Here is a 19,728-nt window from a genome sequence, read left to right on the forward strand (position 1 = left end):
GAGCACAAACATAAAAAATTTCAGTTAGTCCATCTCTACTACTATAAATGGAGGCTCTCTTTTAGTGTCAAAGGGCTTCACCAAATTTTGAAGTGTCTATAATACCTTTTCATAACATAATTATTAAATTAAGTCAATAAAATATAAATAGATAAAAGTATAAATTGAAATTAAAAATAGTCAAACCACCACTATTCTATGTTAAAAAAAAAAAAAAACTATTCCTTTTAGTCGACCATTTTCCCTTTACACAATGTCACCCACGAGAAACGTGGGCATGTTGCTAGTCTACATAAATGTATGCACATTGCTTTAAAGTTTTTTTTTTCATTGTTTTTTAAGAAGTATTTATTAATAAACGTGAGATACAAACTATATTGTAACAAGTTACATTTAAGTAAAAATAATAAGTTAACTTGCTTGTCGCGCACGAAAATAGAAAAACTTTCAACTTTTACATGTACATTGACGATCATTCACGTTATCGTGTATTCTTGTTTTGTTTTGATAAAAATAAAAAAATCGTACATGCAATCTTGCATAATAACTCAGTATATTGATAAATATAAACAATTTTCTAAAAGATTTTGCCATCTAAAGCGAAAAACAAGCTGGGCAACAAAATCACAAAAAAAAAAAAAAAAGGACACACGATCGCCCACAGTTTCTTTCAAAACCGCCTTCTCTCGAACCTTCCCATCTTGTTTAAATAGAGCATGGGAGAGCAAATTCTACAGAGCAAACCAAGAAGAACGATGGCTACATGTAAGGGTGTGAATACCTGGTTACCAGCAGAATCCCAGGATGAAGACGCGACGAAGACCAAGATCTTGGAGAGGGCTCTTATGTAACCTTCATCGAATCCATGTGGTCCTGGAATTTATTTATTAATTGAAATCAAATTTTGGTCGAGAGTTACCTCAACAGGTGATCGATAAGGATCTGCAGGTTTTTTCCTTTTTCACCTCAACACGTTGCCTATTACTTTGTCCTGATCGATAAAGAAGAGTGCACGGCTGGTATGGGAGTCTAAGAGCACAAGGAGGTAACTGCTTTATCCATATGTTTCATCTGAGTTATGGTCCTGGAATTGATTTACTTGAAATCAAATTTTAGTCGAGAATTAAACAACTTGTCTTAAATTTTTCTTTTTTGCTTGCAATGATCCTAGTAATCAAAAAGATTATTAGGTTTTGTATATCTGAACAATTGATACTTATATTTGGTTTGTTTTTTTTTCTCTCTCTCCGCGAACCAGATCGACCATAATGCAATTGGGACTTGGGAAATGTTGGTTGATGTCTGTGTTCATAACCAAAGCGTGAAGCTGGTTCGGGCGGCTGAAGGAGTGCATAGTTCAGATGCGTTTTTAAAGAGCCCGGCCTGAGCGACGCCTTAAGAAGATAACCTGGAGTGTAGTTTCATTTGTTATCTTCACTAGTCCAGCTTTTGGCGACCTTTCTTCTTTTTTAGCTGCCATGACTTACAACTGCAAACTAGTTACATAAACTTTTTTGATTATTTATTTATTTATTTTTATGTTTTTTTTTTTATATCTCCACCCTTATCTTCTTCACATATTCCACGATGAATAAGATTTAATTTCATGAACAGTTTTAGTTATTCTGGCAAGTTACATAAACTTATTGATTGAAGAAAATATGTGTATTTCATGAACAGTATTAGTTATTCTGGCAAGTTACATAATCTTTTTTTTACTCTTTTTATTTGAGAATAATACGAGTAGCAGGAAAACTATGTCAGTATCTCACCATCCTTTACCTTCAGCATTGCTATTGTTCTTTACCACAAATTGGTGTGGCTAATTTACACAAGAATTTTGGCCTTTTTGCCAATTGGTTAAATACGGTTATGACTTCCTAACTTTGTCTTCTGAACCAAAATTATTTTTGAGAACCTATTCATCTCACTAGAGGTTTTCCTACTGATCACATAGTACGCATCACCGCAAAAGAAACCCAAGTCACCGCAAAGTATACATAACCAAAGCTTTGAAGTCTGTAATGTCGGGAAATTAATCCCCTGTCCGGTGAGTACTTAATTAGTAGAGATGACGAGAATAATTAACCACACCAAGAAGATAACAAAATAGGATCAGTCAAAATTCATGCCTACGTCTTCGGAAAGTTTCCATATTTACTATGAGAGAATTATGAATTCTCCGAAAATAAAATGGATAATGGGAGTGTGTGACTTGAACTATTGATTGGGCCGTGCAGATATATGTCTTTGTCTGCCACATTTGCAATAACAACAAAAATGTGTCTTTGTTCCAACCATCGTGTAAGCCCCATACAGAGGATAGGCTGGTTCGTTTGAAGAGAATCCTTTCTATGATCAGACCCGGTCGTGTCATATATGATATGGATTGGCTCCATAAGATCCAGGGCCGAATAAGCAAAGTAAGGTGTATAAATAGAACTACAAATATAAGATATACACCACTTAAGTTTATACACAACTTGAGCACTCCAGTTTATTCCCAACCCAAGCCCTTGTATTCAACATGGTCCCCTTGTACACCCTCTCTCTTATCCTAGAAGATCATTCTACCCCAAAAGTTATATACACCGTTAAACACAACTCCTCCTAACTTCTAATCTTGAAGAACCCTAGACTTGTTCTTGTCATCTTACTTGCCTCCACACAAGCTTCTTCTATTTGTACCATTGATAGAAATCTCTAGAGTTACTTCATTAATGCTCATTCATGATCAACCACTCATCTCCCACATTAATTCCCCAAGAACACTAAAAGGTCAATAGATGAATTTGACCATGCATTTATGCTCGATGCATGCACTTGACAATGCACCAAGCTCATGCATAAGTTGTCACCATAAATGCATAAATTCATGCTTCAACACTCCAGAACCCTCTCAGCGTATCCTGCAAAGGAGTACTCATTAATTAATGTGAAATACGCAATGATATCATAACCAAATTTATTACTTCCAAGTAAATTAATAATAATTTAACTTACGTTCTGTGCATGAAATTAAAAGAAGTTTCAAATAAATACATTGATAGTCATGCACGTAATCGGGTTTTTTTAATTCACAAAAACTTGCATGCACTCATAACTCAATAATAGATCTGCTGAATTATATGCTAAAATCTTGTAGACATTTTTCTCTACAGGCTATCAATCTGCACCGTACACAAAGATATAAACCATTTATTAAAAAGATGTTGCCAACCCTAAAGAAAAAATCTGAGCAACACAAATCACAGAAAAGGAAAACAGAAAAAACAGGGACACACACAACATACCTTTTATAGATCGCCCACAGGGTTTTTTTTTTTCAAAACCACCTTCTCTCGAACCTTCCCATCGTGTTTAAATAGAGCCGGGGAGAATAAGGTTTACAGAACAAACCAAGAAGGATGATGGATACCTGTAAGGGAGTGAATACCTGGTCACCAGCAGAATCCCGGGATGAAGACAGCGACGAAGACCAAGATCTGGGAGAGGGCTCTCAATTAATCTTCATCGAATCAATGATCTACCAGGTTTTAACATTTCTTTAGTCGGTGTTGATCGTTAGGGTTTTAAATGATTTATTATACCATTAATCTTGTAACTGGATCGGTCTGATATTACTATCACTAACAATTCCTCATTCTCTTCTTACTCTGCTTTAATTTATATCAGAATATAGGGCTAGTCCTTCAGGACTATTAGCGGGATATCCCCCAGAGAAATCGAAGAGCATGAGAAGGTACTCTATCCATTAATTCTGTTTTCGATCCATTTCACACGATATGAGTTATGGCGCTGGAATGTATTTTTTTAACTGAAATCAAATTTTCTTCAAAAATTGAACACCTTGTCGATGATTTGATGTTTTTGGAGGATTATAAATTTTTTTTATCTTTATTTTGTATTTTTTTTATTTGCTTGCAATGATCCCAGTAATCAAAAGGACAATAATCTTTTGTACCTTTGAACAGCTGATATATTTGGTTTCTTTCTCTGACATCAACTCTTAATTTGTTGTATATCTCAATAGGGTCCTGGCGGGTGATCGGAAGCAACAGTTGGAGTAGGAGGAGATATAATCTGCACTCCTACTGCCAACAAGAAACGGCGAGGTATGGACATTTGCCTTTTGCTGCAATTGTTGCAAGATAAAGCTTTCTGCATTTTCCTGATCTGCAATATTTTATTGTATTATAGCCTCCTGAGCCACCCTGGTCTTCAGCTCTTCTAGTGAGTTCAACGACTTCAACTGTTGCCAAGTATGTCTGGAAGAGTCTTCAGTGGTTGGAGGGGAAGCTGAATCTCAGATGGAACACACATACTTGTCTCTGGGAAGAGTGTCACGATACTTATGTATAGTACGGACACTGGAATCTGCTGTAACTGATTCTCCAGTGGCATTCGTAATATATTCACTTATTTCATTAAGTGTGCATGGAGTTGAGGGCATAAACTCGAGCCGGTTGTTCAACAAAACTAGCCAACCGTGAGACGATCCAAGGCAAATTGCATCTCTTGATTTCTCAGGCAGGCCGCAGGTTGATGTTCGAGTTGTAAAAGCTGCCTTCAAGACTGTAAAACCCAGACCCCTCAATGGCGGGATGAAATCAGCTGTCCTCAATACACTATTCCTATTCTGTCTCATGCATTCATTGGTCCACAAAGATTAAGAAAATATTTTCTTAATTTTTGTGGACCAATGAATGCATGGGACAGAATGGGGATAGTGTAATTGGAGACCAATGGCCTCATCTCTGTTCAGATCTCAAGGAAGAACGAGCCACACGTTTCGGCTAGCTAGCCAAGTGAAGGATGGTGACTTGGTAATTTCATCAACTGCAGCAGACCAAGAGGGACAAATTAACTGCTTTAAAGCCCATGAGCCTTTTGAGGGTGGATGTTGAGGGACGATAGGATTAGTTTGACAGAGTTCCTTTGGTAATTCGGACCATCTTGACATGGGAAAATTGTATCATTAATTTCAGCTTTTGTCATTTGTCATCTTCAAGAAGATGACCTGGAGTCTGGTTTCATTTGTCATCTTCACTAGTTCCAGCTTTTGGTGACCTTTGGTCTTTTTTGCTGCCATGATTTTCAACTCAAAACTAGCTGCAGAAACTTGTTTGTTTATTTATTTATAGGGAAAATATCACAAATGGTCACTGAGTGACCAACTACCTGAAATATGTCAACTAATACTGTTTATTTATTGCTGCCGTGATTCTATTTATGTCTTTTTTTTTATCTCCACCCCTATCTACTTGACATATTTCAGGATGGCAATAAAAATTTAAATTTGTGACCTTAACAATATTAGTTGATATGGTAGGTTACTCAAACTACTGAAAAAAATGTGTGTTGTATTGTTTTGGAGGATAAATATATAGAATCATATTGTTATTGCATATCTCTACTATTATAAAGGAAAGCCAAATATTGAATGTTCAAAATACCATTTATAATAAATAAAACTCATAATGAAATTATCTAAAAAGGTTATTATAGTAAACAAAATAAAACACAAAAGACATAAACTCTAGTTTGTGTGAAAAGTTTCTTTCACGTTGTGCTCTTTTGAGGATGATACTAATCTTTCTTAATTATGGAAACTCCTGTAGGAAAATTAAATTGTTGAAAGCTCACTGACACCCTTGCTTAATTGATACCTCGAGTATAAAGATGGACCAATTACATATAAGGTCATTTTTGAATTTTTTTTTTTTTTTTTAACCATAGAGTCACCAACTATTTTTTTTATTATTATTTTTTTCCCTCATAAGGCCACTAAATTAAAAATTGAGTTAAATTTTGGATATAAAAATCAATATATTTACTCGAATGCCACTAGAGTAAAAAATCAACAATCATTCTCTCTCTCCTCTCTGATGAGGTCTCCAGCGAACTCCGGCGATGTCTCTAACGACTTCTGGCGACAACAAAAACTATTGTCACTAGCAATAAAAGTTGCTTTGGTGAGATTTCCAGCTACTTTAGGTGAGATCACAAAAGCTACTGTGATTAAGGAAAAAGATGATGAGGAGATTACATCAATTTAAAACCTTTTATTGGGGGCAATAAGTGTTTATTAGGAAGCAATAAAACCCATAAAATTTGAGCACTTGGAAGGGAGACTAATCTTTCTAAAATTAAACAAATTAAAACTTTGATTGAGGAAAAAGATGAGAAGATTACATCAATTCATAACGTTTTATTAGGAGGGCAATAAACAACTTTTAATTTAGAATTCGGTATTATGCTGGCACGTCTGCACATCTAAACAACATTATCTATTCACCTATACATTGATCCACTCAGTACAAAGCTCAATCAAACTTTGTTGGAAAAAAAAACGTACAAACAGACTATAACTCCACACTCCCACACTCACGTATCAAAAAAAAACAAGGGTCTTGTTCAGTGATCAAAAGCCAGGAAAGGGAAATTGGCCGGCTAAGGGAAGCTAGATCTAAAAATTAATGCCGTCCTCCACCAAGTTTCACCTCCCATGGATTTCTCCAAGTCCGTCTTGAACTCTGACTATCCGGATCCGTCCGATGACGACTCAAACTCACTCAGCCAAAACGACGTCGTCGAGAGCCCTTACCGGGAGAGCTCGGACCCAAACTTCCGTACTAGCGCGTGGAGCTTCAGAGGTGTGATGACGACCTTGGTGACCAAGTTGGAGTCGGTGCTAGCTGCTTGCACACAGAGAAAGAGAGAGTGGCAATATGTAATTTTTAATTTTTTAGAGCTCAAAATTGTCATTTAGCAATTAAATTAGGTTATTAAGAATAAAAATCTGTTAATGGGATAAAATATTTGATCCATTTTCGTTCTTTAGGGAATTACTATTTCAATATATACCAATCCATTCTCTTATTTCTCTCTCAATTTATAGCTGATCCATGAGTTTCTCCATTCCAAATTATAATATTTTTACCTAAAATATATTTCCAATAAAGAATTGAACTTTATTACGGTGAATTGTATTATGATCACCGTTTTCCAAGCCGGATGCTGTGTTTTCCTCATGGGCCATGGTCATCCCTAAGCACGACTTCATAATATTGTGCCCTAGCCCTAGCTAGTAGTATTTGATTAGGATTTTACCACCACCCGAAATCATAATCATATAGATACTCTCCCATCCTGCTATGCAGTATGCACTACTATCCCAATAGCCATGGCCGATGATCAGAATTGTTGCACCAAAAAGAGATCACAACAATGCGAATCAAAGTGGTCCGAGCTCCCAATTGAAATCGCAGAGTTGATCTTGGAAAAGCTTGCGTCCATTGACATCCTTCGCTTCAAAGCAGTTTGTTCTTCTTGGAAGTATGCTGCAAACTCTTACATCGCTGCACCTTATTACAAGCCATTGCCTCAATCTCCATGGCTCGTGCTTGGTAATGGTCAAGAAGACAACAGTTGCCGGTTTTTCAGTCTCGAAGAGAAAAAGGTCTATACCATCAAGAACATATTATTTGAAGGCTGTTGTGTGGGCTCATCACATGGGTGGCTGGTGATTATGAACAAGGATTCAATCTTAAATCTTTTCAATCCAGTTTCAGGTGAAAGCATTCAACTCTCAGATATTCGAGCTCTTGATGGCTTTTCCAGCTTTTCTAGTAGTGAAATATTGAAAGCTGTCCTTTCTTCGGAGCCGTCTGGCCTGAATAATTTTTTCTTGACGATTTGCATTAGACAAACATCAAGAAGCATGGGGTCTGATAACCTTGCAGTCTATAATCATGGAGACAAAACATGGAGTCCCTTGCTAGCTAGCTCTCGGGAGATTGTATTCCACAACAGCAAACTATTCGCATTGTTGGGCAAATATGCAGTTCAAGTTTGGGACTTCAAGAAATCTTGTGGTGATAGGACTACTGTATATATTTTCAGACGGAAATTACGGAATCAATCTTTGACTCGTACTTACATGGTGAAATACTCTCGCTTAGTGGAGTCATTGGGTGAGATTTTGCGTGTGACGCTGGTTTTGGTCAATAGCTTGGATGATAGTTCCCACAAAGAATCGTATTTTGAGGTCTATAAGATGAATTTGAGGCCTACAACAAGTCGAGGCACGTGGGAGAAAGTGGAAAGTTTAGGTCACAGATTTATAATTTGGTGTCGAAATCGAGCTTCGATAGCATTATCCGCCTCATATTTTACAGAATTTGAAGAAAACTCGATTTACTGTTATCATCGTCGTCGCATTTTCGTTTGCAACTTAAAAGATAAAGTTGTGAAGCCATGTTACAGATTTGACAAGTCCACAACGTATAAAGAACCTTTCTGGATTGTTCCCAATCTATCCCTGAAGTAGGAACTTCTCTGTTATACTGATGAGTACATGTTATGTTTTCAATTTAGTTTACTTGTTTAGAGCACTTTCCGTTCAATTTAGTATACTGATATTCATGGTTATGTTACGGTCCTAGATAACCAAATGCTGACTGAAGTCAGCTATTTTGGTATCAAACTAACATCAAAACATAAGCCATACGACGGGTACCTAAAATCTACTTTTTCATGATTATTTGCATTGTAAAAGTATGAACATGAGGATTTTTGTGCATCACTGAAGATCTTCGCGACAGAACCTGGTTGACGGGCTCTCAAATAGCAACAAACAAAACAATAGTATGAACATCACCAAGTTGTCTTTCAAAACTGACAATCTTTTCTTATCTATTTTTCACCAACCTTCAAAATTCTATGTTCTCTAAGCTTTCTAGAGAAAAAAAACTCAACTAGGAACCCGTCAAGATTGTCGGTGGTAAGTAAGCCATCAAAAATAAGTAATTTACAAACTCTATAAATCAATATTTAAAAGATTAGTTACTAGGCAACAGTCGGTAAGGAAAGATGGTATGCCTGTCCGCCGAAGATAAACATCTAGAGAAAGAAAATGAACTCAAAATTAGGAGCTTGAAAACTGGAGGTGATTATATATCTGGAGCATGTCAGGTTACAATTCAAAATTGATCCATCCAACTTGCTGGCATTAAAGACCAGTCAACAGAAGCAGGAAATACAATATCAGAAGCCAATGAGTTCTAGGCTCTCCAGATAGGGCACGCAGATTTTCAAGCGGCTGTCAATCACTTGTTCAGAAAGAGAGATGCCAACTAACACATCAAAGTCTAGATAAACTTCCACTTCCACCATAAGCTATATAAATCATGCTACAAAGTGCAACGGCCCTTCCGGTGTGAGCGAATTCACTAGAGTTGAATACATCTAATTTGAAGTTCGGGGCCAGGTCATTGCATTATCTAGTTACCAACAGATATAATGCAATACATATGTATTATATTTACATCAAAATTCATAGAGGAACATGGTAACAGATGCATAATCAGCAGTTCTGTGTATATGCAAATTACAGAAATTGTTTGCAGATAACTTATACCTGTATCAGCTTTTGGCATTTAATTTCTCTAACAGAATCTTGTTTAGAAGCCCTGGATTTGCTTTTCCTTTTGAAAGTTTCATTATCTGCGCAGAGTTAAAAAAGTTCAAGCCACCTCACTCAAAAAATAGATAAATAAAATAATTACTAATAGTGTAATCATGAATGGAAAAGGGAGAGATAAAAAAAATCTACCCTTGTGATCAACACAAAAGAATATCTCCATTGATTTGACAGAATTTTACCTGGCCAGCAAAATAACCTTGCAGCTTAGTCTTTCCACTGCGATATTGGTCCAGCTGCTTTGGATTCTCTGACAACACCTTTTCCACCATTTTCTCAATCTCAGCAGGATCTACAATCTATTAAAACCAAAGCCATTAGAGAACCATCAATTTTCTAACAAATTTTTTTTTTTTTTTATCATAAGATGATTTTCTTTCACTGTTTTCTTGGCTGCTGAACTGTACAAATTCTGTTTACCATCATATAACAGAACTACTCTATTCTATAAACTTATTATGTTAAGTACAGAAATTAATAGTCCATACAGCTGGGGAGAAAGGCCAAAAAGCTATTCCCTACTTTCCAAATTTTTGGTCCTTGGAAAGAAGAGGTCAGCTTTCGGAAGGAGACATCATTCCTTATATTGTTTTTGAAAATATAAATACAACACACACACACACACACACACATGTAAAGATTTCCATAACTATCCTTTTAATGACTCTGTCTATTGACTTTCTAACATATAGAGGGTACACTAACGAAAAAAAGAGTTTGTCTTTTAACTTCTCAAACTAGAGAACATCTTAGGACATTCCAATAATTCGCCAAATTGTTAAAAACAATATAAAATGTTGTTTTTAAGAAACATGGTGATATGTGTTGAATTTGACACAATAAATAACAAAAGAAAATTAAATTAAAAAGTGAATGCTATATTAGGCAGTTCCACAGGCTCTGGCCTGCGACTATCGATCCATCAAGTATTCACACATCTGACCATTTGACAAGAATTATGTGTTATGAATTAAAGAGCCTGCCAATACAATAAACAACTTGCCTGAACTAAATCTTTTTCTTCTATCAGTCCCTTCACAGTACCACCTTTTGCTAGAAGCTCAAACAATATCTGCAAATTTATTGATTTCAGAAATAAATAAAATTGTAAAACTTGTCCCAAAAAGATAACGGAATCATTACCTGTTTCCCTATCTTCCCACTAATAGTCCCATCTTTTATGGAAGCTATTAACTCAGCCAACTCTTGAGGGGAAAGCTTGACCTCAGTGATGGACAACTCTTCATTTTTCATATAGGCAGCAATATCACTCATTATCCAGTTGGCAGCTAGCTTCGCATCAGCACCCTTCTTAATAGTAGTATCAAAAAATTCTGCAACCTAAGGTATACATTAAGCATGTGCCCCGCTTCAGGTCATGTAAGATGATATACCATTTAGATAACATATCACTAGGAGTACTTGATGATTAATATAACTGACCGATTAGAGAATTTCCTTGAAGGAAGACTTAAGAAACATCTAGCACTAAAACCTTCTGGTCACACTTTACACTCAGTGCCCAGACCATGTAAGAAGACAGACATTCACTTTTGTCTGGTTCTTAAGTTCTTTCCTTCTTTCTTTTTATCTCCTAATCCAGTTTTCCCTGCCATTTAATCTTGTTTGAAATGCAGATTGAATAATTTGTCCCTGGAAACTATATTTTACACCGAATATATCTGTAACAAATATAAGGATAAAATACATTTAGCTTTTCTATATTTCTTAGCTACTCTGTTGGATCTTCAAGCAACATTTCAGTCATAAATTTCAACTTCTGCTTTGTTCGTTTGATAACAAATTCCAGAGCAATTAGCAACTTCCAGACAGAGCAAGCATTTAGAGAATAATCCAGGGGACTCACATTCATGTCGTTAGCAAGGAAAAGAACGTCCTGCATGCTTAGGCCCATCTTTTCATACCTCCGACGCTTCATTTCTGGAAGTTCAGGCAAAGAGTTATGAATACCATCAACATAGTCCTGGGTGAGGAAAACTCCTGGAAGGTCTGGTTCAGGAAAATATCGGTAATCAGATAGTCCTTCTTTCTTCCTCATTGTAACTGTTTTCTGAACATTACAATAATGTTCACAGAGCATGTAATTAGACACAAAGGAAATGATAGCTACACAGTACTTGTTTGACTAGATGCTGAGAATGAAAAGAAAAGGTAAAGTCACCTGAGCTCCTTCTTCCCATAGCCGTGTTTCCTGTACAATTTCTTTGTCTTGGCCTTGACTATGAAGAAGCACCTGCCTCGAAATTTCATAATCAATTGCCCTGCTCACTGCCGAAAAAGCGTTCAAATTTTTTATCTCCACCTACCAAAGTAAGAAGGTCATCAGACACCAAAGGCAATAAATGATAGTATTATATCATCAGATGACTGAAAGAAAAACAATCGTTATGTTGCAACTTCTTTCTTCTTCCCACTTTTTCAGTGTGTGTGTGTGTTGTGACTAGTGGATTTCCAATTTCAGAGCTGTGACTTCAACAGTCAATAATATACAAAGGCATACATATAACTTACTTTATGTTGTTCATCACATGGAACAACAATTTCTGTTTTTCATGTCTCATTTGTTCATTCAGGTACTATAGTGTGTACGTTTTTGTTTGATGGTTGAGTACCACACACATTCTTTCTGGGAAAATGCCACCAACAACTAAAAGTAACAAAAGTTGACATTTCCTGAATATTGTTCACTGGATCATTCTTTCAAAAGGTAAGAAGCAGCTAATTTGATAGAATATTTGACCAAGTGTTCAAGAGTAATAGTAGTTGATGTAGGACAATGCACCTGTGCTCCTATAGGATTGGGTAATGGCTATGGTGAGCTTAGAAAGTAGAAAGTTTAAAATATACAACAGTTTTAGAAGAAGAAAAAAAAATGGTTTCTAGCTATTGTAGTTGCAGAGAACTTAAGAAAATAAAGAATAGAGCATGTTGAAAAGATACCAAGGCACCAAGCCTTAAACAATACTCTATTTTCATGTGTTCCAATCTGCCTCGATTTACAGCAGATAACCATATAGGTTTCAAATACATCCCCTTGGGCTAGTAAAATACCAAAAGACTTATTAAGGACTCAATAAATACCATTAGATCCTAGCCGTTCTTAAAGATATTGTACTACTTACACTAAAACTCAAATAGAATATTGAAGATATTGAACTACAGCAAACATATACTCTAACAAAATTTTATATGAACAAGTAAAGTCTTGATTTATTTCTATATTAATGTTTACTGACTTGGACTCTTAAAGTACCATTGAGACTTATTTTTGGACCAAGAATGCCTTGTTTTTGGAGTTGGTCCCATGGTCTATGCCTTGGGTTTACAAAGAGGGTACTTCTTTTCTAGCCAAGCTGTAACACTAGTTCCAATCCACCTTTCTATTATTCATGTTTCCTTCTGATATGTGTTATAACATTCAAGAACTTCATACAAAAAACAAATCTACAGTATTTTTCTTTGAGCTCTATCGGTCTCAATCAATTGGCAATGCTGAAATTTTGACTCTTTAGGCATGTCAAGATAATATTGCAATGATCACCAAGCATTAACAAAGTAAGGATGACTAATTAAAGTCATCCAGAGCTTTCATTGCACTGATTTATAATTATCCTCATACAAAATTTTTCTTATTTCTGATTATTAAGTGATCATGGTATTGTCCCTCAGTCCTTTGTTCTTCTCTTCTTTTCTTTAAATACTATCTCTGTATACTGGATTACTAGTTACTAACACAATATATCAATAAGTAAGTAAAAGCTACTTGCCTTCGTCCCAAACTGTAATTGCCCAATTGGTCGAACAGAAACATTGACATCACAACGAAGTGAACCTTCTTGCATATTGCCATTACTCACTCCCAAATACCGAACCACCCTCTGTATTTCTGCAGCATATTCTGCAGCTTCAATACCATTTCTCATATCAGGTTCAGAAACAATCTCAAGCAAGGGCACACCCGCTCTATTTAGATCAACCTGCAGAAAAGAAACAAACAGTATTTTATAAGAACTAGAAAATGTTGATGGCAAGTATGAAGCGAAAGGTACTTTCCTGTGAGTAACTTCCATCGTCTGAATGCATCAGCTTCCCTGCATCCTCTTCCATGTGAACTCTTGTAATGCCGAACTTCCTATGCCCACCTCCAAACTCTACTGGAATATCCAAATCAATGTAGCCACCAGTCGCAATTGGAACATCAAACTGGGATATTTGGTAACCCTTTGGAAGGTCCGCGTAAAAGTATTGTTTCCGATCAAACTTCGAGTTCATTGCCAATTTGCAATTGAGTGCAAGTCCAACTTTCACAGCAGACTCAATGACCTTAAAGTTCAAAATCGGTAAAGCACCAGGCAGACCCATACAAATGGGGCAAATACTAGTGTTTGGTTGAGAGCCATAATTATAAGGGCAACTACAAAAGGCCTTGGTCTGAGTAGATAGCTGGACATGGGTTTCGATACCTATGACTGCTTCATAGTCCTTCGAGATATTCCCCAGTTTCTTATTCGGGTTCAAGTTAGAAACTTTCACTTGTGGCTTAACCTTCTCTTGGGTCGCTGTCTGGGTTTGTTCACTTCTCATTGTGCAATACAAAAGAACATTCTTTCTTCTAAGTAATGTAGTGGGATGGAACACAAAAGGGTGGGTTTGAAAGCTTCTGAAAATTGTGGAGGCCATGTTCTTAAACTCGATTCAATTCAATATCAAACAATGCAGGGGCCTGTCTTTGCAAACATGAAGCAATGCCTGAAAGATAAGATTTTGAGTCTAAATTCCTTGGAAATATCAACTATTGAATAACAACTGATAACTCAATCAATCCCAAAAACACAATCCGAACCAAAGCAGTCACCTTTATTCAAATAATCAAAGCACATGAAAAACCCAACTCAGGCTATCACAGTAGACACAGAAAACACAAAACCCAATTCCAATACCACCCAAAAACCAACATTCCCAGCATTCCCAACTCATCAAAATGGTAGAGGGCATTCATGGCATTACAGAGAGCACTTGAAACAGAAAATGAGAAGACTTACTTGTAATCCCAGAAGAGTGGGTGTTTTGGTTATGGAGCCAAAACTGAAGTAACAGTGAAGTGGATAGTGAGTTAATTTAGGCGCACCAGAAGCAGATGAAGTTACCACCACCCAGAATCAGATAATAAAAACCCAGTCCAACATAACATTGGCTCCAATCCGTCACACCTGTGAACTTGAACTTGAGTTACTTTTAGTAGCTTGTTTAGGGGTGAGTTCTCATTCAAGTGGACGTGCCGGAGTGGTTATCGGGCATGACTAGAAATCATGTGGGCTTTGCCCGCGCAGGTTCGAATCCTGCCGTCCACGCTTTTTTAAACACTTGCACTTATATTTAGGGTTTAAGGATAACATGCCATGGATGCCCATAAATCAATTCATGTCTATTGCACCAAAATGATATTCTCATGATGATGAATTTTTCATTTATTCAATATATTTGAATGCCCAAGTCCGTAAGTCAATTCTGATTTGATTGATTTTTGTAGGTTGATATTGAAATAATTGATAATCAGATAGTATCAACTGAAGACCAAGTTCTCTTAAGAAATGGACCATCTTTATGTAGTTGTGGAGTAGTGTATGAGTATAGATTTGGTGTACGACCACACAAAACTAGTCTACTACTCAAAAATTCTTCTAAGCATCAGCAGTGCAAGTGACACTGCAGTTATTAGATGATCTCAACTCTTAATATTTGTAATCAATCTTATTTTTAATAAATAAAAAATACATTTGATATTATCTAGCTGTCTATTCTTATTAGATTTTTTTTTTTTTGAATTAGCCTAAGGGGCAATAATATCTTTCATCTCAAGCCAGAATAGGTCATTACATACCCTTCCGCTACTATTTAAGGACATAGGTAGACAAGAAGATAGTGGTAGTATCCATAGTGGTACATAGAAATAGACATAGTCATTATACAATCAAATACGTAGAGATAGCGGAGATCCTCATTTGGTACTACTCCAGATGCACTAGAGGTACTAAAAGTACGCACAAATGTTTAGTTTCCTAATACAAGGAATTATTGTAATTTAGACAAAACTAGAAAACATAGAATTGGGCCTAGGGCAAAAACCCTAGCCCAAAATATTTCAATCCAGAGCAACTCAAGGGAAGGCCCGCCCAAGCACATGAGGTCTGGCTTGGCCCAAAACAAAGTTCCACCTCCAGGGGATGATGAACCAACACTGCTGTTCCAGTGCAAGCGTCGTCGACCCACACCGCCACGACTGGTCTGCCATGATCCTTGCCGCCACTACCAAAACCCACGAATAAAGCCGCCACAACCCGCATCGCCTCAACCTGCACCGATCTAGCACCTCAGATCCTTATCGCCCTGCATCTCCGTCGACCCAGGAGCATCAAAAAAGGGCCTTCGATCCTGCACCGCATGGCATCACATCCCGAAGATATCCACTTGAAATCTAAAGCCAACCCCGCCTGCAAGAACTCTGAGCACCACCCCTCCAGATCCCCGGAATGCTAGCATCAATCCCCGTCCGGCAGCGTAGGCGAGCCTATGCTCGGGCCGCCACCGGACGAGGGCGATTTGTGGCTTGGAAACCCGCCGCTGACCTAGGGTTTTGGAGAGTCATTGATTGGGACATTGTCTATTCTTATTAGATACAAGTATATGTCGTGTGCCTAGTACCATTTAGTCTAGTAACATAGTCTCCTATTTATAAGTAGGAGGTTGTGAGTTCGACTCACGAAAGATTAATGGTAGCATTTTGAGTTATTTATCTGATAAACCAAAACAAAAAAAAACAAAAAAACAAAAACTGGCGTATAGTGTTCCGACACCTTTTCCGTCTAGTCTAGTCAAGTGCTACCAAAAAATTGTATGGAAAAGACAGCAAAAGTTGAAAACTTGAAATGGGTCACTTGGGAATAGATTCCAAGGACCCAACCTTTGTTTTTTACCTACAGCGCAGCACCTACTCGTAAATAAAGAAGGTTGTGGACCGGACTCACCGGAGTAATTCAAGCTTATGGTCCAAGACACTTTTTAAAGTCTTGCCGTGGAGGGTGTTTGGTCTTCTCCGCTGCCAATATATACACACACACACACCTAGTGCTCAATGCCATAATATCATTCACCAAAATCAACAGAAGGAATAGGAATGGACGGACAGCAGCCATGGAGGCCCAGATTGTCGTTCAGGAGCGCCACCATAATGATGTGCTTGCTGAACGTCATCACAGCTCTTCTTTTGCTTCAGGGCTTTCTCTTCTCTACTTCTTCTCGCTCCAAATCCTCACCCAGTTCAGGTCCATTTCTTTCTCTTTTTCCCAATTTGGCACTTGGGTATTGTCCATCTTTGCAAAACTTGATGACCCATCATTTGGATTTGGTGAAGTTGTAACCTTTTTGGGTGTGGCTAGATCAATGAAGAGTTTTGGGGTTTTTGTTGAGGAACCCAATTGTCAAGGATTTGTTATTGTTGTTGATTTAGGGTGTTGGAAAGAACTGGGTTTGGAAGAGTTGAAATGAATGTACATGCATTGATTGAATCCTTATACTCAAGTTTTATGAGAGTTTCTTCCTAATTTGGATACAGAACAGCTTATATGTTGAAGACTAGATTAGTAAACAAAATACTAAATGTGGGTTTATATCCATTAATATTGTGGCTTTAGTTCAATGCACTTAATATTCCAGCACTTAGATTGTTGAACAGCCATGAAGTTTGATTGAGGAACCAGAATACAGCACCACATATTCCAATTCCATGTCAGGTTCTTTAGGAGAAGAGTTCCTTTTTTAGATTGGGGAACACCTTACAACAAGATTAATTTTTTTTAGACAGAAAGTTTTGTAAATGTACGTAAACAAAATGTCAAAGGCGTGGTGATTGTCATCTTCAGTAATTTGTTCAGTTTCATAACGTGATGTGCCTTCTTTTCTTCCTTCCAATATGGATCATTAGTTTTTTACATATACTTCAGTCTCTATTTCAATTTAGGTCCAATGTCTGGACTACAGAAACAGACGTTGTCTTCCCCTTCCCTTAACGGCTTAACCATTAGGATACAATTACTTACTCCATCAAAATTGAACCTAGGTATTGCTACTAGGGCCTTATTACTTTCTATCTATCTGGTTAGCCAGGAGTCAAGGACTGACTAGAGCTCTGTATTCATTTTGAAATCAAATAAAATACATGGTTTCAAAATTTGAACTAATGCCTTGCTCTAGATTTTCTGTCGTAATTATGTTTTTCCGTTTAATCCTTCTTTTGAACTGTAGGATCAGTAGAAGCTAAGATCACTTTTTTAGACCAGATTCATCTCACTGAACTTGTGAAGTACAAATAATGGAATCTAACTTGATGGTCTCAATGAGCTAATTCTAAGGGAAATGTGGTACATTGTGGTGATTGTTAACACATTTCTTTGACTGAGCCATCACAGTTCTTGAGAAACTTTGAAACTGTATATTGTTGCTGCTCTGCAAATGCAATGTTTCATAATTTATAATGATATTCTTGACTTTATTTGCATTTCTTATGTCCTGTCTATACAAATCTCTTTATGAACATGGAACAATCTGATTTACTGCTGCACAATCTTTTATATTCCAACTGCAGCCACACTCAGGTATATCAGAGAATCTGAAGAGATCCGTCTTGCTATGCGACCCTTGGAACTAATAAAAAGAGTAAGTATGGGTGTTATTATTGGACTGCTAATTACAATTCTAGTTAAAAGTTTCAGCTATTGGTTGTTTAAAGTTTAAACATAAATGAAGTGGTGAATGCCCATGCAAAAACTGAATAGAAATTGTTTTCTACATGGGCCCTTTCCTTTTTCTTTTTCTTGTTTTAGAACACCGTCTCTCCAAACCTGCATCTGCTTTAGAGTTTATTTGTGAAATATTTGTGATTTCCACTAAGCTGGGATTTTTGTTTAAATGTTTTTTATATTAACAAAATAGTTGTCCTTATCAAAATAACTTGTCTTGTCAGGTGAGGGAAATCCAACGAGAAGCATCTGGAGAACCAGAAACACTCCAAGAGAAAGACACAAGGCAGACAGTTGCAGTTGACCTTTCAAAAAGATTGAAGGATCTGCATGCTACTAATGATGCTAACAGTTTGAAAGGTGAATACATGTCTCTCTACCCTACATATTTGCTTTTATTTGTCAAACAGCTGTTATTCCTTTTCAGGGTCACTTAATAATTGTCCTTGCAATAAGCTAAATTCTAGTAATAGATTATCAGGCACTTGAGTTTTTAGCTCAGGGTTTTAATTGCGGATACAGGTGTTCTCCTTGCCTGTGTTGTATTATAATCATACCATGTCTCTCTAGGCTCTGGTTCTAGAGTCGATAATTTTTTGTGTCTTTTTAGTCTTGATCAGACTGTACGACGTGACACTTCTTTGGTTACCTATCCTCTCGAATATCTACAGTTCTGCTTTTCTAAGATTGCATTTGTTTGATGTGCATATTGCGTATTCAATCTACGAAGAACTAAGAACAATTGATGATATTGTGAACAATTCGTAATGCATTTTGACCTTAAATGTGTCAGACCATGTGTGACATCCTGTCTACCAGAAGCAGCATGTCTGTTACCTTTGTATAGATAAAATATTCCTCCGTATGATTTAGGATTTGCTGCCAGAGAACTCATCAAACAATATTTACTCATATTGTGCTTGCTGTTGGTGCTGGATATAGTTTTTGTTGTTGTGTATGATTGACAGTCTTCCATATATGAATTGGTTATGGACAATTTATTAAAATTTACATAACCTCATGATTTGAGTAAATGTTTTGTGTTCCTCTTATTGCCTTGGATGTCAAAATTTGTTGATTATTACAATGAACTAGATTTGACCAACTTGTATTATGTTCTGCAGCCTTGGAAGAGTGGCGTAAACGGAAGATGGAACGAGCAAGACTGCGTGACCTGGAGAAAAATGGAACTCACACATCTCAAGCTTGAACCATCTCTCTCATCTTGTTGATCGCTTGAATTTGAACACCGAAGTTGTCTGGAAATCGTATTGTACATGTGTATCTAAACTCTGAATTGATAACAAAGAACATTTATATGATTATACATAAAGTTGTCAGGAAATCGTATTTTACATGTGTATTTAAACTCCGAATTGATAACAAAGAACATTTATATGATTATACATACTGAATTGGAGCAAAATA

The 19,728-nt window shown here is 36.8% G+C and overlaps 3 protein-coding genes and 1 non-coding gene across 8 annotated transcripts; 3 read left to right on the top strand and 1 right to left on the bottom strand.

Annotated features, from left to right (window-relative positions):
• Positions 1-6,508: 6,508 nt before the first annotated feature.
• Positions 6,509-8,332, top strand: LOC112198811 (F-box protein At2g05970). Its single transcript, XM_024339915.2, has 2 exons — positions 6,509-6,656; positions 7,164-8,332. The coding sequence occupies exons 1-2, from the start codon at positions 6,509-6,511 to the stop codon at positions 8,330-8,332; spliced, it is 1,317 nt and encodes a 438-aa protein (XP_024195683.1).
• Positions 8,333-8,765: 433 nt separating this feature from the next.
• LOC112199721 (glutamyl-tRNA(Gln) amidotransferase subunit B, chloroplastic/mitochondrial) lies at positions 8,766-14,708 on the bottom strand. Of its 5 annotated transcripts, none has more exons than XM_024340699.2 (10): positions 14,548-14,708; positions 13,559-14,254; positions 13,273-13,482; positions 11,667-11,807; positions 11,352-11,555; positions 10,628-10,825; positions 10,488-10,556; positions 9,667-9,783; positions 9,422-9,507; positions 8,766-8,904 (listed from the first exon to the last, which is right to left on the bottom strand). In XM_024340699.2, exons 2-9 carry the CDS (start codon positions 14,183-14,185, stop codon positions 9,427-9,429), a joined length of 1,647 nt encoding a protein of 548 aa, XP_024196467.1. In that variant the 5' UTR covers positions 14,186-14,254; positions 14,548-14,708; the 3' UTR covers positions 8,766-8,904; positions 9,422-9,426. The 5 variants fall into 5 exon arrangements, with proteins under 5 accessions (XP_024196467.1, XP_024196466.1, XP_024196465.1 ...); XM_024340698.2 differs by lacking the exon at positions 8,766-8,904 and adding an exon at positions 8,930-9,217 and having other exon boundaries at positions 9,423-9,507; XM_024340697.2 differs by lacking the exon at positions 8,766-8,904 and adding an exon at positions 8,930-9,249.
• A 66-nt stretch (positions 14,709-14,774) lies between these two features.
• TRNAS-AGA lies at positions 14,775-14,856 on the top strand. The gene has a single exon. It is a non-coding gene; the product is annotated as a tRNA-Ser (tRNA).
• Positions 14,857-16,535: 1,679 nt separating this feature from the next.
• Positions 16,536-19,655, top strand: LOC112196396. The gene is made up of 4 exons (XM_024336721.2): positions 16,536-16,827; positions 18,147-18,217; positions 18,525-18,660; positions 19,425-19,655. Exons 1-4 carry the CDS (start codon positions 16,680-16,682, stop codon positions 19,508-19,510), a joined length of 441 nt encoding a protein of 146 aa, XP_024192489.1. The 5' UTR covers positions 16,536-16,679; the 3' UTR covers positions 19,511-19,655.
• The last annotated feature ends 73 nt before the right edge of the window (positions 19,656-19,728 follow it).

Source organism: Rosa chinensis, chromosome 4, assembly GCF_002994745.2.
Source record: "Rosa chinensis cultivar Old Blush chromosome 4, RchiOBHm-V2, whole genome shotgun sequence".
NCBI classification, from domain to species: domain Eukaryota; kingdom Viridiplantae; phylum Streptophyta; class Magnoliopsida; order Rosales; family Rosaceae; genus Rosa; species Rosa chinensis.